The sequence below is a fragment of the Drosophila yakuba genome, chromosome 3L (genome assembly GCF_016746365.2).
Source record: "Drosophila yakuba strain Tai18E2 chromosome 3L, Prin_Dyak_Tai18E2_2.1, whole genome shotgun sequence".
NCBI lineage: Eukaryota > Metazoa > Arthropoda > Insecta > Diptera > Drosophilidae > Drosophila > Drosophila yakuba.
In genome coordinates, this window is record NC_052529.2 from 16,964,650 (window position 1) to 16,986,553 (window position 21,904).

General features: G+C 42.8%; 1 protein-coding gene across 6 annotated transcripts in view; it reads left to right on the forward strand.

Moving 5' to 3' along the window:
• Window positions 1-21,904, forward strand: part of LOC6534361 (RNA-binding protein Musashi homolog Rbp6) — a 178,170-nt gene that overhangs the window by 14,222 nt on the left and 142,044 nt on the right. For all 6 annotated transcript variants that reach the window (XR_005560984.1, XM_015195101.2, XM_039373516.1 and 3 more), the window contains exon 3: window positions 3,449-3,489. Coding sequence is in view for 5 of the 6 variants with exons in the window: in XM_015195101.2 (XP_015050587.1) it covers window positions 3,449-3,489 (41 nt within the window). In the remaining variant the exon portion in view is untranslated. The remainder of the gene's footprint in view (window positions 1-3,448; window positions 3,490-21,904) is intronic.

A 21,904-nucleotide genomic window follows, 5' to 3' on the forward strand; every position in this document is an offset into this window, starting at 1 on the left:
GCATATGTAAGCTGATGTAACATTAAGAAAATATTTTTACAAATAAATTCAAGTTTTCATCATTGACTTTCAGATAATCACATTTAATATAAATCTGTAGGTCAACACCTTATTAATTAACTTTTCAAAATAAATTCTTCGAGTTAATCTTGAGATGCAACAAACATCTACAGAAACACATTATGAGATTGTTTTATGATTAAAATGAAGAAAGCTAAATCTTTAAAATTTAATAAAACACAAAACAACCCGCACTGATTAGCTTTGTTTTTTCTTTACTTTGAAGAATTAACAATCATCATACACCGCCAAAAATTAGAGCCATTTATTATACATTTTTTTGCTTATCTTAGGTCTTTCCACTTTTTATCTCTGTGTAATAGTATAATTATTCATGTTACAGCTACAGTAACATTTGTGTTATACATTTGTTTAGTTTTCGTTTAAAATTCAATCTCGGTATTTAAAATATTTTGTTATTGTTAGAATACACTATGTATTTAAGAAGATCTGTGGATGGGGGAACAAAAAATCTGTCAAGGATGTGCACACAGATTTATTTCTTGGAGTGCAGACTAGACTTGCATCTTAGGCTCAGGCAGTGGGTGACAAATGTCAGTCGGTGGTTGCTCTACTAATCGGACATGTTGCGTTGACTTGTTTATGACTCTGGGCTTAGCAGCCGCACACTAAACCACGCAACCACTCAGCCACTGAACCACTGAGCCACCCAAACACCCGGCCACCAACCACCACCCACCAGGAATGAATTGTCTGAGGGGGCGAACTTGTGGGAAATCTGTAAATAGCTGCGAAAACTGCATAAGCCGGGTGGAGGAAGCCCAAAGCCTGGGGATCTGCATAGACAAAGGCAAATGTCATCAAAGTTGGCACCCGCGGGAAACTGAATGCCAGGCCAGAGAAAAATAAAACAATTGACGAGGGACATCACTGCGTATGCGTAATCTTGTGCAATTTGTTCAGTTGAACTCTTTAAACTGCCTTCAGCGTTGACTCTGACACCTTCCCAGCCCAGCCCTTCCCTCTCCCCGCTTTTGTTGCCCCCTCTTCCCACGATGGCTTTCCATTTCGGGTTTTCCATAGTGCTTTTTTTAATTTTCATTTTTCTATTTTGTTCGCAATTACGCGTCGCGCAGCTGGACACAGCCAATGCAAAATCAGAGCCTCAGTGCACAGACTCAGATTTGCAGTGTGGGACAAGGTCGCATTTATTTGGTGCACTTGCAATTGGCCAGAGGTGTGGTTGCTGCGGGAGGGGGCGGTGCTCAGGGGGGGTTTGTCACGCTGCGGCCGAAGGTCACCTGCAGTGCGCCCCATGCCCACAGACAATGTAGCCAGTGCTGAAATATTATGAAATGAATACAAATATGTGCGGATCAGTCGGCGGCGTCATCCTTCAATTGATGTCGTTTTCAATGGGAGCAGTGGGTTGCAGTGGGTGGCAATGGGTGGCAGTGGGTGGCAGTGGGTGGTAGTGGGTGGTAGTGAGTAGCAGTGAGTGGACCTGGGTGACAAAGTAGATATCGAAATGTGATGGATGGTTTCAGCCGTGAAATCGAACACAAACCTCAAGTTGAAACGATGAAATGATTTTTATTAACATTTTTATATGATTCAAAAAGACATTATATTTAGAACTGACGAGCTTTTAAAGGCATCATCTCTGTTTGTTGACTTTTAAATTTAAAATGTGCTGATTGCACTCAACAGGACTCCGTTTCGACTGTCGCATTTCAGCTAGAAAAAATTCCTTTCCATTTATCAGATATTGTTGGTTGTCTCTACTTTCCACGAAGATTGATTATTTGCAAAAGGCAGAGGCCTAAATCGAAGCCGAGCGGAGAAACAGGCAAAATCCAAACATTGATTAATGACAAATTGTTTGGCATAGTCTAACGTGCAAAAAGTTTTGGGTTTCCTGTCGAGTTGCAATTCGAGGCCTATTTTCACCGGGAAAACTGTGCAAACTCAGGCCGAAACGGTTCTGCAGTGCTGTTACTTCTGTTACTTTTTGCCCCGCCTTGCCAACGCCCAACCACCCACCAGATAACCACCTGCCACCCACCTGCCCCCCATTTTCCAGATGTTGTTGTTGACGCTTCTTCCGTTCCTTGGTTTAGTTTTTCTTTCAGCTTACTTTCCGCTTTTGTTGCTGCCGCTGTTGCATTTGTTGCTGCACATTTTATTAACATTTTCATTTAGTTTTGCGCTCTCTGTCCCCCAGCGCCTTGTTTTATTTTGCTTTTCATTGCAATTTGTGCTCCTATGCATTTTTGTGTGTGTTTTACATTCGTGTTCGTGTCGCCAGCAACATTGCCTCCAACTGCATTTGCCACGCCCCTCCACCTACAAAGCGAACCACCCACCCTTCACCACCCACTGCTGGTGGGTCACCACCCCCTGTTAGACCGCTCCACTTCCCCTCCTCGTGCCACTGTTGCGCTCTTTTGCAGTTTGTTGAAGTTTTCATAATCATTGTCGTCGTCGTCGGTGCTTCTGCTACTGCTACTGTGTTTCCACCGCCTACTTTCGTTTCGGGCACAGCCTTTGCCTTTTGTTTTCCACACGCTTTCCCTGGGGAAAAGCCTATTTCCATTCGGGGCTCGGTTTGTCGGCCAAGAAAGTTCATAAGTTCTGCTTAAGATGGTTTATCGCTTAATTTTTCTTATTACCTCCTCTAATTCAGGTAATATGCTTGATACTTCTACGTCGAAGTCGGGAAACTATTGAGTCTCAACTGTAGATTTCTGTTCATTAAATTCTTTATTAATTTAAAAGCATTCTCAAACTCCTTCCCACCTCTTTAATTTTATTAAAGAAATTCTTTGACAGTTTTGAAAAATCGATCGCAAATCCCTCACAATTTCTTTAAATTAATATTTCACCGCAGTGAGAAGTGCATCCGAGCAGTCTCCTAATTAGGGCCACGTTACTGTCTTCTTTTTGTTACATAAGCCGCTGCCTGGAAGGTGTGGGGAGAGGGGGCGACAGACGAGACAGGGTGGAAAGGTGGGAGGGAGTGGGTGAGATTTCCAGCACGAAAACAATGCCGGGAAAGCGGCTTATTTTCTATGATTTAAATAATGACGAAGACAGCAGACAACCGCAACTGGAACTGCAAGTGCTGCAGCTGATGATGATTGAGATAATGGTAATAATGACGAGTTGGCCAGAATGCTAGACCTTCTATGACAATGCAAGCCTCCTCCTCCTTTTGTTTTGGCCAAAGTGAAGAAGCTGGTGGAGCAGGTTTCCGGACATTGGAGCCGATAAGAGATCGCCAGCTAGCCAGTTAGCCAGCTCGCTGTTTGTTTGTTGTCTTTTGGCCAGGCCATAACATTTATCTAATTTTTTGCTCGTGCCTCGTACATATAGCTAATGCCTCATTTATCTTATACTTCCCTTCTCTTGGCTCTTCTCGTTTCAGAAAAATGTTCATTGGCGGCCTCAGTTGGCAGACAAGTCCAGGTGAGTGAAAAACGAGTTAAGTGAAAATTAGTGGATCTGCGCTAAAAATTGACTTGGGCCTGATAAAGGGGTCAATTAGCAGAAGAGTTAAGTAGCAATCCTGCGCTAAAAAGCTACCAGGAAGTGGGGAAATCGGGGCCACAAACAAACACAAATAATATTACATTTTTTATTACATCTTTTTAAACAAACATACATTTTAAAATTACTTTTTAGGGCTTTGTAATCCAATAGTAACTTTAAAATGGGAAAAAGTCAACAAGTATAGCTAGCATTTAATGAATTATCTCGGAATTTAAAATATATTTTAAAGCTAAATAACTTAATCAGTTATTTAATTTTAGTGCTCAGCTTAATCTTTAGAATTTGATACCTTAAATTCCCTCCTTATTATTTAAATTCTCATGAAAATAAAACACTTAAAGGTTTTAAAGACTACTCTAATTCTAGTTATTTGTTTTAACTATCTTTTACTGATAATTACCGAAGCTAAATCTGTCCTTCAATTTCTCAATCGAAAAGTGATTTTCTCAGCACCCCAAGATGTGTAGAAATTTGTGAGGAACTGAATTTTGTATCTTAATTTGAATGGGCTACGAATTGATTTGATTTCAGTTTGTGAGTTATGTGAATTCACATCAGTGTGAGACAACAATGAATCGAAAGGCGGGGTTCTGTTTAAATTGGAAATTGTAATTGATCAAATGCTTGAGATTTGCTCCCTTTTTCGAATGGAATCTGAATCTGAAGCTGACGTCAATTGTGTGACGACTTCAGATACGAAAACCGAGATGCACTGGAACTGCGGGCTGGGGATTTTCAGCCCTGCGGGATTTCCTCCACATCTTATGCAGCCGCATAGTTTCATTAGGCTAATCAAAAGGCAACTTGCCATCAAAGCTCGGTGGGCATGCATATTAACCGAATTTGGATGGCACTCGAATGGAGGTCTGCAAAGTGGGGATTGCAGCCGTCTGGCAAGATGCGCTTGCCTTTTGGGAGCCCTTATATGTAGTATCTGCAGTGCTCGCCCAAAAAGAAAGGAAAAGAAATCCCCATACCCTATAGCACATACACATATATCGCCGCTTTGTGTTGTTGCTTGGACCGCTTGCATTTTTGCTTTTTGTATTTTTTGTTTTTTGTTTAGCGAAATTGTTGGCTCCGCCCATCATCAGAGTGCCACTCGGCATTACGCTAACATATTATAACCTATAGCGCATATCCACACACACGTTTTCACGTACATATACGAATATACGAGTATAGTTGAACAGTCAATGCGGTCTTTGGTTTGTCTCTTTATTTTGGCCTTTCTCAGTGTTTTCCCCCCGCCCCTTGGGTTTTTGATTTTTTCGGAGGACGCGGGTGGGAGCGGGGGCGGTATGGGACCGGTTTCCTGTACCTGTGCCAAAAAATTTTCAAATTTTCAAATGGCTTCTTCAATACGAATACGAATGCCGCCCCCTCCCCCTCCCGCCACACCCTTTGCTCGTTTAGTTTTGGTTTGGTCGGTATGAGTGTGTTTTTGCCCGGCTCTTTTGTTATCTTTTCCCATTTCGGTGGCCGATGTGTGTGTCTTATTCCTTTTTTAATTTTTATTTTCGCTTCTTGGCAGCCGCCAGTTGGCCCCATGGAGCTGGTAAATTAGGCAAAAGCCAAAGGGCCCACAAGAACTTACAACAGGGGCCAAAAACGAATCGCTGCGAGTGTAAAAAAATGTCTTTGGCGGAAATCGAGACAGCGCAAAAGTCAATTGGAATGGAAATTGCGGCGAAGGGTCAATGAGTGGCACGTGAGTCGATCAAAAAGTAATGGTTCTGCAAACTTTTGCATTACTTGGCTTTAATAAATCTGAGTATCCCATTTTTTGTTCTGAGGAACTGAGTTGCTTATGCTGCTAGGAACTGCCCTAAATATTCCGCATATTTTTTGTTATGTCCGAAAATGAAGCTAAATCGTTATTTTCTTTGACCAGCAGAAAGCAAACAATTCAATTAGCTGCCATTTAAGCGCAAGGAACCGAGCTCAGAGAAGCTCTGCGAGTCTATTCCTTTCCTGGCTCTTACTCACTCGCTCACTCCCCCAAACTCTTGGCCACCACTAGTTGTATTATTGTTAGCCAAGTTGCAGCTCTGGCGCTGAAGGCAGAGGCCGGAACAGCAGAACACCAGAACAGCAGTATAGCAGTATAGCAGTATAGCTGAACAGCAGAACGCCGGCTCAAGTGGCTCCCACTTCCACTCGCGCCAAAAGCTTATGCTTTGGATTTTTCGCAGCTACCGCCACTCGAGCACACAGTCGCACAAACAGCCCGGGTTAAAATATTAGCACCGAAAATGTACTTAATAATTTATGTGAAATGTATTCAAGTTCAAAGGGCAGCAGACACTTTTGGAGATATCCTAGCAGTTGTGAACAAATACTTAACTACAATTGTAGAATAGCTAGTTTATAAAAACTGGAAACATTACTGAGAACATTACAAAATATAGCTTGAGTGTTTGTGGATATTATTATTTCAATGAAAATATCTTATTCTTGGCATTTAATTTGTGTAACCTCCTTGAATCGATACTATTACCTTGCCTGCTGCTGTGGCTACACATGCCCAGCTTCTCCTCCCGCACAGTACACACTCGAAATGTGCTGACAAAGACCTAATCTAGGGCGTCTATAAACATGCGCTTGGGTCTAGCGCATAACGTACTGGGTCTAACGGCATAGTTAGGGCTGCTTTAGACAGGTCCGACTCGCAAGGCGGGATCTGGAGCGGAGCTGAGCTGAGCTGAGCTGAGTCTCCGACTGGCGACTGCGTACGTGTTGATAACTGCAGAGATGATGGCGATGACGATGGCGATGATGATGATGATGAGGGGCAGTGGAATAGACGCATCCGCATTGCAGTGGGGGCCGAAGGCACTCAGGAGCGTTTGACTCTAGCTGGGCCAAGATTTTTAATGATTGGCACGATTGTCTTAGCTACTTAATGACGTTCTCGAGTGCTGCGAACCGCCCCCGATAGGTGCCGCCTTTGTGATGCTTTCGTGTCAACTAGCAAGTCATATACTCGAATAACTTAATGAACTTTGCCGTCTGCAGATGCCTCCAGTTGTTCCGCCTCCTTCATCCGGCAAATCATCATCGCCCCGGCGTAATTTAATTTTAATTTCGCAAGCAGTTTGCTGGAAGTAATTGTATGCATTGAAAACGTATTTGCTGCTATCGCCTGGAAACACTCGGCGCCCAGCCCGATTCGACTTCGACTTTTGGTGCCTCTGGCTATGGATATGGCTTTGGCTTTGGCTTGGGATCGGGACACATTCAGAGTCAGATTCAGAGTCAGAGTCAGAGTTCGGCATTCATCTTTATGTGCATATGGATACGAGTGTGTCTGGATGAAAGGCCTTCGCTGGCTTTTTGTTAGTCTCCTCCGCTGCCCCGCTGCTCCTCTGCTCGTCGTGATTTGTGTCAACTTTAACAACATTTTTGAAACACAATACGCGACCCGCTCCGCATTTTGCTATTTCGGATGTGCGTTCAACTGAAATACTATTTATATATGCACCAAAGATACAGATACAGCTACAGCTACAGATACAGATACAGATACATTTGCATCTGCAGAACGGTGCGGCACATTACTCATGCAACAAATAACCAAATAAAGAGCCAGGGCAGGGGCACTAGCAAAAACATCCAGAAAAGTGAATTGATCGAAAAAATGGAAAGAATGGCAGTGGAAGACAAAAAGCGAGCCAAGTAGAATCTATGCATGCATATCGCTCACATTTCGATGCCGCTTAGCGATAAAAGCGCCACCAGACTCTGCCCGAGATACTTTGAGCAAATAAATATGCATTTCCCGATTTACCCCCCTCGCCCTTTATTATTATTATTATTTTTGTTTGTTTGTTCGCCAGGTTGTGTCATGCAAATGAAAATGAAGCCAGCCCGAAGAAGAGCCTCTGTTTGCGCCGAGCATTATGGCTGTGTGCATATCCGGGCTTATTTCTCGAGCAGCGCTTCTCCTTTTGACGCCGCCAAACTGGCCAGGTAAAGTCAATAGATGGCTGAAAAGAGTTCAAAAGGTTGGAGCAAACACCGCCAGGGGATTGTCTATCAAATGTCCTGGGGAGGTGGAGAGTGGGTGCCAAGTAACCTTTTTTTCAATGCCAATGAACTGCCAGTGTCGCGATTTACGCATATTACATATTCAACAAAGTAATTTAAGACCTTAGGATATTTATACTTCTATTTATCTGTGTATTCCTATAAAAATGTTATTTTCTGGGTTTTCACTTAAAACTTTTTATTCTTTTGCGCATTGTGGAGACTAGAAGCTTTTTGGCTTTATTAGAGTTACTTTTATTCACCAGAGAAAACAAAAGAATTTTATATTTTTCATACACATAGAAGTGAAATTTGTGGCGAGGGTTTTTATTCAACCAAATCTTTTACGGAATGGGTGTTTATTTAAATTACTGAATCATAAACATTTTCATTATGTAACAAAGTGACCGTCCATTTAATTTAAGTTTAAGTAAATAATTAACTTACAGCTTTAAACTTAATTCTATGTGACAACTTCCAAAAGCAGGAGAAATCACAAAGGTAAAATCCTGATATTAGTTTTATTTATCCAAGTATATCTTCAGTTAGTTCTGTAAATGAAAAGAGTTGCAAAAACCATTTGTTGCTTTCAACTTGTATTTAATGATTTCTTCCAATCAATCACTACAACCGGTAATTGAGCACTTAAGAAACGGGTTAGTGCGAAAACCATTTACGCGCAGCAATTAAAGTTTCTACTAACATTCTAAACTAGATTTGAGCCACTCTATAACACTTCGATTTGGCAACTAAAACCGGCAGTCTATTGCCACCCTGCGATTGCAATTGAATCAGGAAACAAACGATGATGAAAATATTTTTGCCCCTGGTTTTTAAAATCTAAAGTTGTCAAATTTTTGGAAACACGCCTGTGCGACCGCCCATCTCAAGATGTAGAGAAAAAGGGGGCGTGGCGCGTAGCTGCGAAGGCGTGTCACCTTCACCTCCACCTCCAACATCATCGTAGTCGTTGCCTCGTTCGATTTCCTGATTAATTTATGCCACTCGACGGCAGAGGCAGTTAGCAACAATTTGCCGCAAGCAGAAGCGTCAAATTGAAATAGCTCAGCATGGCAGGCGAAAAGCGGAGGAGAAGAAAATAAAATTGTCAATAAAATAAGTGCCGGACGGTTGCCCCCAGCCAGCCAGCCAGTCATTCCTCGGTTGTTTTGAAACACCTCGCCCATTTTCTGCGTATCATCCCAATCCCAGTTCCAGTTCCATCCGAATCCCGTGCCCTTTTCCTATTCTCAGTCAGTCACTCAGTGCGTCCATCAGTCAAAGTTCACTGCTTCCCTTTCTTCGCATTGAATTTGCCGTGCAACATTTCCTGTTTCTTTCACAGTCGTTGACTATCACCCTCTTACTTTTCTGTTTACACTTAGAAAAAAGAACACATAAAGTGCATATAACTCCCAAGAAAGTACTTTCAAACCCACTATTTATGCATATATGCAGTTTATTTCGCCAATCGTTGCAATGAGTTGTTCCAATCAAAGTAAAATGATCCACTAATAAAAATCCTTAAATGTTTCAATAATTTATTTCCCGGTGCACTCGTTTTTTTCACTTGCATTCGCCGCTCTATCGTCGGTGATGTTTTTGCAGACCGCTTCATATTCTTTTGAATGTGATTATCCGGAGGCTGTGGCCACCGCATCTTGGCTCCGATAGAAAGGTTTGTCGTTCCTTCGCTTTTGCATCGCATTTAATGTCCTGCCAGTTGGCCAATGGCTTCTGCTTTCAACGCCTCCACTTCATCCTCCTCCTGCTTCGGTTGTGTCTCCAGTTTCGCTGTTTTGTTGACTTTGGCACGAGTTTGGTTAAAAAGTTCACACATGCCGCATACTACGTCTCGTTTTTCAGCCGAACAGCTGCGGTCAGAATAACAGCAGTGCAGACCAAGTTTCGGACTTTGGCTTCAAAGTTGTTGCATATGAAGTTTTTGTAAAATATTTTTCTTAATTAAACTTAGCATAACCCTTTTTACTTGAGAATATTCATTAGCACGGTTTACGTTTTTATTTAGACTCGGTTATCTATTTGTTTCATATTCATGAAAGCCAAGCCCCTTAAATTTTATCACATTCAATTTAAAGTTTATAAAAGATATTTGGTTAATATACCTTAAAAATTAAGCTTTAGATTTTTATATATTATATCATGATAAACTAAGTTCAGGCTTTGAAACAACATTTATCTTGCTTTTATTTTGTTAAAAAACTATCTGTTACTTGGTGCTATTTTTTTGATCCCGGCTGTGAGTGCGAATGTCCTGGTCTCCTGGTCATGTTGTTGCGCCTTTGGCCCTAGTCCTAGACACGTTGTTGTTTCACCCGCTGCACCGAGTGCTCCTTCATCTTTCCGCCGCCTTCTCGTGTTGGCTATCAACTTTGGGGGGCGTAGCTGGTTTGAATATTTACACAAGTGACACTGAATATATAGTGCATGTGTGTATACACATATATGTATAGTGAGGAGCAAAAGGCAACGGGGCTGCAGGACTGCTCCTCGCTTCGGTCCTGCCAACAATTAATTAACTTGTACGAAGTATCAAAATGTCGTGTAGCCTTTGGGCCCCTAAAACCGTTTTGGCTGCGGAGATTTTAGCCAGCTTGCTGGGACCTGCAATTTCAAGCCGGCGCCTAAGTGCATGCTACGTAAATTTTAAATTAATAAGCATCCAGCCTTATCCTGTACCTACCATCTACCAACTGCCATCTACCAACTACCATTTACCATCTACCATCTACCATCAGCGGCGATCTCCACCCCGCCGGCTTTCTCCTTCAATTGCAGCCGCATGTGGCGCTTGTCATATGCCATTATTATGGAATGTTCATTCTGGCCCAACTAATAGACAATTTTTTGGCAGCCAAAAACGGAACACGACAATGCAGAGGGCAGAAGGCGGAAGGGCAAGGATACAGGCACATGGATAGGGATAGGGCTAGAAAGAGAGGGCCATAGGGCAGTAGACAGGGACGGGGCGTTCGCTGAGGTGGGCGGAAGGATACAAGTCGGGGCCATGTCGTGACGTTGCCAAGGATTCGCCTCGTGCTCCGTGTGCAGCGGAAGCATTTAAATTAAGGACGACACATTAAAATTATGCAATAACAACAAGCTATTATTATTATTATTATTATTATTATAGAAGCAGGGTGTAATAGTGAAGGGGATTCTAAAATATAGATAGCCCGGCATGCCGCCTCTTGGCTTTTCAATTTGCTCAATCTTAACAAGAACATTATGACTTGGCCAAATACTCACGAGCAGCCCGGCTAACTAAACTTTAGCAACTTTTAGTTGCAAAAGATGGAGCGATGGTCGTGGTGCAGCACATTTAATGAGCGCTGTGAATGTCAACACCGAACTTGGGGGAGTCGCTCGTTTCCGTGTATCTGGGCGGCCCCCTCTTCTTTTTTTGGGGGCTCCTTTGGCTCTTTTTGTCGGCTCGGGAAGTCATAAGTCGCAAGTTCTGAGCTGGGCGAATAAGAGTACGTAAAAAAAATCACAAAAAAAACTGAAAATAGGCAAAGCAGACGAGCAAATAGGCAGTCAGACAGTCGGGCACAAAAGTCGAGTCACTGCAGCACACAGCTCCTGCAGCTCCTGCAGCTCCTCCTCCATATATCCTCCGATTCACGTCACACACACTCGCCATCCTGGCCGGGTTATCGACTTTATGTGTTTGTTGTTTGGGCCTTGCCTTCGGTGTGTCTTTCTGGGCCCATTTCAATTGCAGAGCCACGTCTCCCACACGGAGAAAAGATGCCACCCAAACGGCTTGACGCTATTATTGGCATCTTAATTTCAGCACCAGGTAGATTCTATTTGGAAGAGCTAAACTATCTAAATGTCTATTATATTTTAGGAGACGTCTCCGTTTAACGTTAACATAAAACCGTATTGAAAATGCTATCCTAGGCAAGACTGTATGCATTAACCTCCGGTTAAAAGTCGTGCAACTAAATCGACTTAATCGAAGACTGCGACATAAAACCGTTTTATATTTCTTTTAATTGACATTTTGGATCGTACCTATTTCTTTACATAATAATGTAATATCTACTCGAATATTATACATCTAACAAATAAGAAAGAGATTTCCTAAAGATGAGATAAACTTTTTCCTGTGCACTTTTCAACCATTCTATTGGTTCTGCAGCTCGGATTTTCTTTGAACAAGTGCAAGTTTTTGTCCGTTTGTCGTGGCCAGTTTGTTTGGTGCCAGGCAATTTTGACACGGCAAAGGTAAATATTCTTATCCTCGAGTGTCCGAGTTCAATAATGAAAGCCACTTCGATATCTTTGCTTCCAGCTCGGTCTCATTAGAAGTTCCAGCAAACCGAACTTCGCACCAAAAACCACTGAACAGCGACAACTTTTGCCTTCATTGTTTCCAGCTCGTTGCTCCTGTTCTCCTTGCTCCCTTCTCTCCTTTCCCTCCTCGCAGCCCGTTTTTCACCGTTTTCCTTTCTATTTTTGAGACTCTGCCGGCTGCAGTGCCTCTAAGTGACATTTTCCCCAACGGTTGTTAACCGCTCAGCTCGGCTCAGCCCCTCCCCCAGCCCTTCAACCCTACAGCCCTCCAGCCGGCCCATTTTCCCACTTTTCCCCATTAGGAGGAGGCGAGTCACCGCACCATTGTCAGGGGCCCTAGCTGCGCTTCCGTTCGCAGAGCAGTCAAATATATTGCCAACTTCCTGCCTGCTACCAAAGCCAAGCTCCTACTTGATAGGCTTCTCTCGCACACTCGCACACACACGGGGAAAAATGAAGAAAATGCAGGCAGCAGATTCATGGGGACTTCCGAACACCGGATACCCTTTTCAAGATTAAGAAAAAACAATCTATTGCATTCAGTTGAATAAGGCTTTTTCCCTTTCCCTTTCCCTTGACATTTCCATTTTGTAACCTTAATAATGTTCCATTTTTTATTTAATTTAATTTAATTTCATTTAATTTTAATTATTTGCCACCTTTAAAATCTCTTACTTCTATAACTGCAATTTGAAGGTTATTATATAAAAATGTTTTTGTGTTATCTTATTTTAGTTAAGTCTGATCCTATCATTAGTAGAGTGTCTCGTTACTTTCTTTAATGTGATTCAACTATCTCGGTATTAATGAAATCTTTGTAGAATCTGTGAGATCAGTATCACAACAGATTAACTCCCAATAACTTTCAGGGTATGCGGCTCAAAAAAATCGAAGAGATGGTGGAAATCCTCCCGGAGTCGACATCGATTAAGTTATTACGAAATTGTGCGCTACGTGTCTTCCTAGCTGAATCCACTACCACTTCTGTCCCGACTTCCTGTGCTTCCACGGAAATATGTATACGGATACGTGTATATACGTATATATGTGTGTTTGTACGCGGGTCTTCGTCTAGCCAAAAGCCACCCGCAATCGGCGAGGACCTCACGTAACGCGCTGTCTGTGCCTGTGTGAGTGAGCCTTCCTCTTGGCTGTTGGTTGGCCTTAAACTGGGTCAGACCAAAAATTTGTGTAGCTCCTTTGCATAACCGAAAATTGTTTCGGTTGTTGCAGACAACACGGTTGGTTGTTGCTTCCTGATGTTGCAGCTATGCTGCTGCTGCTGCAAGTTGCTGCTGCGTTTTTACTGGCATTTCGGGCGGACTTTGCCTGGTCTTCTGTTATAATGTCAGCTGGCAGTTGGTTCTGATTGACGTGCGTTTATGGCTCTAGTCTGTCTGGTGTTGCAGCTGCAGATGTTGTTAGTTGCTGCTGCCACTGTTGTTGCCGCTGCTACTGAGGTCAAGTCAAAGCGTGTCACAACATGTCTGCTTCCGGTAGACGCACACACTTGCACCGGCGCACACAGACAGGGGGAGGTGTTGTTTACATATTAAAGTTGCATGACCCCGCAGCAAGAACAACAGGGGCAGCAATCATTGCATCCACGAAGTTGCAGCCACGAAGTTGCAACTCGTTAGTCGTGCAAAACGCTGCTTTAATGTGCCATCATCCTGCTTGATTTGAAGCCTGGCACGTGACTAAAACTAAAACACGGCAGCAACGTGCAACGTGCAACGCGCAACCTGCAACTGCAACCTGCTGAATTTTTGCAGCGGCAGCGACGAAAACAAAGAGAGAATATTTCTATTTGCCGCTCTTCTTCTCTCTTAAGCGCGCGGCTCTCTTAAATGCTCTCTTCGAGCTTCGGCGCGTGGAAAGCGCTTTTCATTCATAAAAATGGCGTCAAGCTTTTTGCCGAGTTGCGGAACAGCCACGCCAGATGGCGCCACTTCGGCGAGCGCTTCAAGGAAGTGCCAGGCCAGAAATTGGCCAAAAAAGGGCTCCAGACAGCGCAAACTGCATGTCTCCTTGCACATCCTTTCGGCCATGTCCAAAGTCCAAACTCCGTGTCCATTTACCAAGTCCGTGTTCGTGTCCGCCCCTAAATGTCAGCGCTTGTTTTGATGCTAACTCACGCGCCGTAAACAACTTATTATTATTGCAAATGCTCTTTCGACTTTCGGCCGCTTTATCGCCGTCCCCTTTTTTCTCACGGCCAGCACTCGCTTTTCCCTTTTCCCTTCGCTTTCCTTTCCCGCCTTTCCCGCCTTGGCTGTCTTTCAATTTTCCTTTTTGTGTGTGCCACAAACATTGCCCGTTGCACATACCGCTGGGAAACGGAAACGCAAACGCAGGCAGTTCTATTTAGCTTAAGTTAGTGATACCCTGTAACATGATAGTCCTGTGTATATCGACAAAATGAGTTCATTGCTTTCTGAGATAATACTTGGCTACCTTGATTGCCAGTTTCTGTCTTGTAAAAACTAATATGATTCTTAAGGGATATACGAGTTAATTTATATTCAAAGATCGTTCTGAATTCCCTATTCTAGGATATGATATTATATTTGGTATCATTAAAGCATTAGGGGTAAATTTATAAATGGAATGTGGTATCTTTTTGTTTTAATGACTAATATTATCCCAACCTAACTTACTCCCCTTGTTAATCGGTTAAAAAAAAATAAAGTTTGATTTCCCCTCGGCCGGAATATAAGCGTTTACTTTGTGGTTTTTACAGGGTATTTCTACTCACCCACCCATTACTTGCCGCATTTTTTGCTACCTTTGCGTCCGCCGAGTCCTGACGTTTGGCAATCTACTCCGGCGGATCAGTTGCCGTAGGACTCAAAGGACGAGGGGCGGCAGGACGTTGCTTAAGTGGCTTCTGCTTGGCCTCCGTCCATGTCAAAATCTATCTCATTGGCTGTGCCAACTTTTTGACTGCGAGCCCCAACTCTTTCGCTTGCATTTCAATGCAACTACGCCCCCGACCACGCCCCCAATTCTGTCAAAGTTTTATCTACGATGTTGCCTTGCACAATATATATTTGTACATACTTATTTTTTTGGGCTTCCCTCGCTTTTTTGTGCAATTTTTTGTGTTGTTATGTGTGTGCTTATAAATCATAAATACATATTTTACGAGCTCGTTTGTGGTCGGGACTCACATTTCATTTGAAATAATTTGTGGCATATTGGCAATTATTCATTCTGTTCTTTATTTTTTCGCCAGCCATATTTCGCAGTCCTTTCTCGGAACGGCTTAAGAGCGTCGGCAAATTGTTGTGATGTGGATTTCGTCCTGGATTTGGCTTGGCTTTATCTCTCGTCCTGCCAGAATGCTGCTGGTGACATAGCACAAAAGGTGGGGTATCTGGGGGTTATCTGGGATAGGTAACAACTGTGCTCTGCTCCCTGGGCGGGGTTAATGGGGCATCGAGGCAGAAGTTGATTTAGTGCCTCGGTCGTTGATAAGCCGCGCGCAGGCTGCCTCTTCCACGGGCCATCATAATAACTGCTATAGGGAAATTGAGTTACGGCCAATACAAGCGGAAATGGCTCAGGACACAGAGATGAAGATATTAGTTTTCGGGGATGTAACTGCCAGCGAAAACAATTTCTGTAGCAAAGCAATGCATAATAGTGCACAGACAATGGTTTAAGAAGTTTACTTCAAGATTTAAGAGAAACAAACTATCAAGAACTTAGTTGAGTTCAATAATTAAAATGATATTAAACGACTAATTTAAGTTAAACAATATCCTTGATTATGACATGTTCTTATTAAAAAACCAATAAAATAAATTAATTAATTCATGATTATCGACAACCCATCCGACTTTAGATGCCATTGACAATTGGGGAGTGAACGAAAAGAGTTTAACTATCATTACAAATTTGACTCGATTAACCTTTTCAATTTAACACACACACACTCGGGAAATACAATTTGAGTCGTCGGGTTTACAAGAAGCCAAATCAAAAGGCCAACGGGATCGCCCAAAGGGGCGTGTCATGCACTAAACCCCTCTTTATCTAAACCGTTATCGGTTTCTGCTTCTCCTTCCGATTCCCTTGCAGCACTTAAAGAAATGTATAATCTCAAATGCAACTTTAGTGATATAAAATCAATGGTGTCTAATTCAATATTTTAATGTTAAACAAATGTTGTTCAAAATAAAATTTTTACTGAAATCTTTATTAAGGCTTTGTTCCATATAACAGTTGGGAAATTCCAACAACCCCACTTTTCTCTCTGTGTATGTTTTCAATTGGTCCATGGGGCAGGTGTTAATGTATCTTTCAAATGATGCCATTGAATTGAATTGAAAGTTAATTTGCCAATTGGTCCCACAGCTCCCAGCACAAAAGGGGGTGCTTGAAAGTGGGGGGGGGGCTAAAATGAGGAGGGGATGGCAAATTGGGGGAGGGGGTTGCTGCAAGCTTGCATTTTCAACAAGTTGTGCAAAGTGTGATTAAATGTTTTGTGTGTTGCAGCTTTCAGCTTTTGTTGCGTGTTTTTATTGCCACCCCTCAAACAAAGGGTGGCAGGGGGGTAGTTTCAGGCGGGGTTTGTGGCATGGAGTGGAGTGGAGTGGAGAGCACATGACATTAGGCAACGCTGTCCCACTGGCGAGGACATTTTGAAAATGTGCTGCCACAGACAAAGCCAAAGCCTTCGAGCCCCCTCGCATTCATCGTGCTTCCTTTTTCTGCTGAGTTGCTAAAAAACTTCTTTTCAGCAAACGTTCTGTGGTCCGGAGGGGGGTTGGGTGCGCGCGGGTGTTGTGTTTGCCGCAAACAAGCAACAAGGAGGCCCGGCCTGGCGAGGGGGGGTGGCGGGTATGGGTATGGGCGGGAGCCACAACATCCCCAATGAAAGTGAAAAAAATCTGTTTGCATATTACATAGCATAGATGCTGGGGCTGCTGGAGGAGGACAGTGGGCCGCAGGACCTTCCCTCCGTTCCTTCCCTTTCGTCCTGCGAGAACTGCTCGTCCTGCCACCGAATGCAGCTTCCAGCTGCGCACGCTAGGTGTCGCCCGCGTCGAAGGCAGGGCGCCAGGCGTTCGAGCATCTTCAAAGTTGAAGTAATGCGGCCTCAAGTGGCAGCCGCCAAACGGGGCACTGCCCCTTCTCAAAACTCCTACACTCGGAAAATAATTGAAAGAAATAGGTTGGCAGGGCATTGTGCTAGACATTCGACGAATCAGGACTTCCCTATATTAAATTCAAATTTATTGAGATGAATATAGCAGCTCAGTAATCTACAAAGTTACTATTATTTATTTTTTATAGTGTACTTAGGCCGCCTGCCGCCATTTAAAATTGCTTGTCCTCACCTGAGTTTGTGTGTGTGGGCGTGTGTATCTGTGTGTGTTATGTTTGAATGAACGCCTGCGTCTTTTATCTTTTCATAAATTTTCCTGCTTTTGTGCCGCTTTCTCTGCCGTTTTCCCCACCCCCCCATTTCGCCTGCCGCCCCGCTGCTGCTGGCACTTACAATCACTTTTATTTCGCGTCGCTTTCTGCGACTTTCCTTCGGCGAGTTTCCCAAGTTTTCTGCAGTCAGGCCAACAACAATTTTTAATGCTTACAAAATTTGAATTGAATTTGCCAACAGCACAAGGATGCTCTGTAAACTGCCGGCGCGCTTTCTCCGCTTTCTCCGCCTTTCTTGCTGTTTATGTGTTTTCCTTTTTTCCACTTTTCTTACTCCCTTTTTCCCCAATTTGCATCCGCCTGCTGCCTTCAATTTGAGGACAACTTCAGCTTCAAATTCAACTTCAGATACGGCATCTTGCCGTGGCATGCCACCTGCCTTTGAGCCAGCTTTCCACATCCCTTTTGCCTAGTTTCACGCTTTGGTTTTCCTTAATCGCTTATCCCAACTGCACACACCTACAAGGACAGTGGAAAAACGGTAATCCAACTTGCGGAAAATACTAATTCCTTAAAGCTGAAAAAGGATTTAATTTTATTCTATTAATAATGTGATTAAAAAAATAGTAATATCTAATAGTTTGACTAAAGAAAGTTGGTAGTCTTAAAACAAAGTTCTTTAATAAATTTCTGAAGATATTATGTGGTCTTCTAAAATGTGTATGGCACATTACTAATTTTTCCGATGTAAATGTGTAACCACAATGTGACGTAACACTGCCCAAAGCGTCCAAGTGCAATGTAACTCTCGGTAATTGGAGTAGCACAGTATTTGGGGGCGTGGGAGGTGCAAATGTGCATTTAATTCGTGCGAAAATTGTGGCAAGGAAGGGATGGCGAGGGGGAGTGGGGCGTGGCAGAGGGAGGGGGCCAAGGTGGCAAAGGCAAGCTGCGAGCTGGATGATGGATGGAGTTGCAAAAGCTTTTGATTTATATTGCCATCGTCTGGCAAGGCCATAAATATATGCTGCTTGTTGATTATGCATTGGACGCACCGAAAACCTTTTAGTTTGTGGTATGCACATGTGTGTGATCCCAGCTTTCGTGTGCGGCAACCGATGTGCGTGTGTGTGGGTGTGTGTGTGTGTGTGTGTGTGTTGCAAGGTTGTGGTTCCAGTTCCAGTTCCGGATATTGTGGTAAACAACTGGAGGAAATGCTGTCGATGCTCGGGCAGAGAATCAATTAGAAAGACCAAAAGCAAGCATTCTAAATAAAACCCTGGGAAATCAATAAACTCGGCTTAACCACTTGAACACAGATTAAAGATCAGAAATAAGTTTAAAAGGGTTTAATGTTGGCTAAAAGTATTGCAGATGACTGCAGATTACGTTTAAGAAGCAATCATTCTAATTGAAAACAAATGAATTGTGAAACGTAAACGAACTCGAAGTATTACACCAATGTCTTACAGTATGTGTATATTTTACAGTGTTTTGACTAAAATGGGTAAACTAAACTATAACAACATTATACATTATATTTTAAAAAGTGATCTAAATAATGTCAGCCAAATCGAGTCACCCACAAGCAAGTTATTTAAACAGCCTGGTTCCGCATTCAAATGTTTTTCAGTTTGACAAGTTGTCTGTCCATCTAATGGATTGGCGGCTGCTCTTTCACATCCCCGAAATTAGCCTCTTCTCACCACAAGCATTCATCATAACCATTCAAAGTTGCCCAATCCTTTCCCATATCAATTTCGAAAATATGAAACTTTTTCATTGCCAACTTTAAAGGCACGACCTCGCTTCATCATTTAAGCATTTCCCATGCCAACTCCTTCTCTATATTTTTTTTGCGTGTGACCAGGGCTGTATGTGAGTGGGCTTCAGTGTGGCTGTGTGCTGTGTGCTGGGCGGGGGGCTATTTTGCAACTCTCTTTTATATAGACCGCAAATGCCGCACTTACGTAATACATCACAAAATGTCCAAACGAGGTAAAAGGATTTGCAGGTGCCCAGAACTGCTGGCTGGCTCCGCACTGTTCTCCATATTTTTGTAAGCCAAAATGCAGCTTAACATATCAGCGCCAACGAACGATGCCAAGCGAAACGAAACGAAAGGAAGCAAAGTGAATCGCTGACCGTGCTCCATTCCGCAGCTCTGAAGGCCCCCCCCCCCCCCCTTCAGTCATTCCACTCCTCTGCGCGGCCTAAAGCACCTGCCAGGAGCTCCAAGCGGGTAGGGGGGAGGGGGAAACCATGCCAGGCTAACGTGTTAGCTCACACAAACATACAAACACACTAACATACACATTCAAGCTCGGAGGCTGCTGCGGTAATTAATGCAGCGCGTTTGCGAAAATGCGAATACATTTCGCCAGCTACGAACATTTTCAAGGTATGCCCTGGCCAAAGACAGTGGATCGAAGCCACCAAACTGTTGGTAATAAAGTGGCAAAAAATAGGTGCCTTATAGATGGTTCAACTCATGAAATGCTTGGCTAGAATTGAGCTTATGAGATGCATATACATATTACAGCAACAGTATAATTCAATTTGAGTATTCAAAATTAAATTTCGGTTTTAAGATTTTCATATAAAAAATGCGTGCCACAATGAATCAATATGAATTCATCGAATACTTGAGCCGAGAAGAATGCATGTTTAATAAATTCAGATTTTAGTATAAATACCAATGGAGGCATTCCAAAGCACATTTCAGCCCGCCCGAAATGTCCACCCACAAATAACTTATGGGCGCATTGAACTCCACTCCCGCCGCCCACTAAAATTTGCCCTAAAAATCGAATTTCATTTTCATTTCCATCTTCGTACGCATAACGAAAACACTTGCGCAAACTTTTTGAATATTTTAACTAAATTACTGTGCCTGCGAAGCGGAGTTAACTTGAGCCGATGCAGTGTGCTGGTTCCACTGTGGAAATTGCAGGATATGCAAAAGGGGCGGCAGGTCAGAGCAGGGGGCGTGGCACGGGGTTGACACATGGAGACGGTGCAAATGTATTCACGCTGAAACGATTTTGGGTGCACGGCGACACCTTGGTTTGGCGCCCGCTAACTGTAAACACATACATATGCACAATCGCACTAGCGCACTAACACTAACACTAACACACCCAAACTAGACGCACAAACACACACACACACACTAACACATGGCCTGCTGCATGTGTGAAAAGTTCCACGTCTCGCGCTGTTTTCGGCGAAAATGCAAACGAAAACAGCTAAAGCGGGGAAAGCAGGAAAATCAGGCGAAATTTTAAATTTGAATATGTTGTTCTTACCCATCTACTTTTCCCACTTCCCCACCTCCCATCTCCCCGCACTTCTGCCCGCGCACTATCTCTCCTTGCTGGCTGTCCGACGATCCCGGTTGCCATTTGTCTGCTCGTTTTGTATTTTCCGAATTTTTTACCCATTTTAATTCCCTACCAGAGGGTATTGCAATGGTCCATAAGTTATGGGGCTCAAATAACTTACTAAGATGCTTAAAAGTATTCAATACATTTTTAGCGGCGTGTTTGGTGGTGCATGTTTATATGATAATTAATATATCTTTTCCATTAATATCTTCGTTTTGGGTAAGAACACATATGTTTTTAACAAAAGCTGCCCTAATAATTGTAAACCGATTTGGATCTGTATGTTAAGCTATGTACGATTACCGTACAATTTTGCATATTCCGAATGGATTAAGATTACAAAATCATAAATATATTTTTAAAAAAAATAAAAATTAAAACTATTGTTTTTACTCCAGCATAGATTTCTGCGAGAGTATTGCAAAATTCGGTGCCCCAAACTGGCCATCCTCCCTTTTTTGCTTTTTTAGTGTGTTTGTCTTACACACTCCCGTTGCTTGTGTTATTTATTTGTTAGTTTTGTGATTCAAATGTATTCCAGACCGCCTCCCCTACTCGCCAAACGGCGTCGTCTTCAACTGATTCTCTAGTCTATATGTAGCTTGTTTTTCTTTTTCATTCTTCTCCAAGTGCCGCTTATTATGCACATTTTAAATCATCTACGCAGCGACAAAAAGCCAGGGAAACGGAAGGGAGGGGTGCCGAAGGAGCCATTCTGGCAGCAGTTAAATTAAGCACATTTTCATACGATGCAATTCATATCTCGGAGATACAGTAGCTCGCATATTTCCCAGAATAAAATCCCCTCTCGCACTTGCGAGTCACTTTGACTGCATATTGAAAATAATATATATGTGGGAAAAGAGATTATGAAAAATTGGTTTGGCCACAAAAATTGCTTAAGGCTTATGGCCAGATGAAAAGTGTATGGCATAATCCCCTAAATGCATCTAATTGCTGTCTTTGGGAGCGGAAATAATCTGTGAGTTCCGCACGCATCAGAATAAATATTCAAAGAAATATAATTCGACAGCAAGAGTTTTCCATTATGAAAAGACTTTCATAAATACTGCACTTTATTCAATGAAATCTATTTTTAATTTCATTTCAAATGATCGAGTCCGCATAAGTCGTTTTCATTGAAAGAGAAAGTATGCTTTGAATATCTTTAATGTACTGTTGACAGCCAGATAGTTTTATTTATC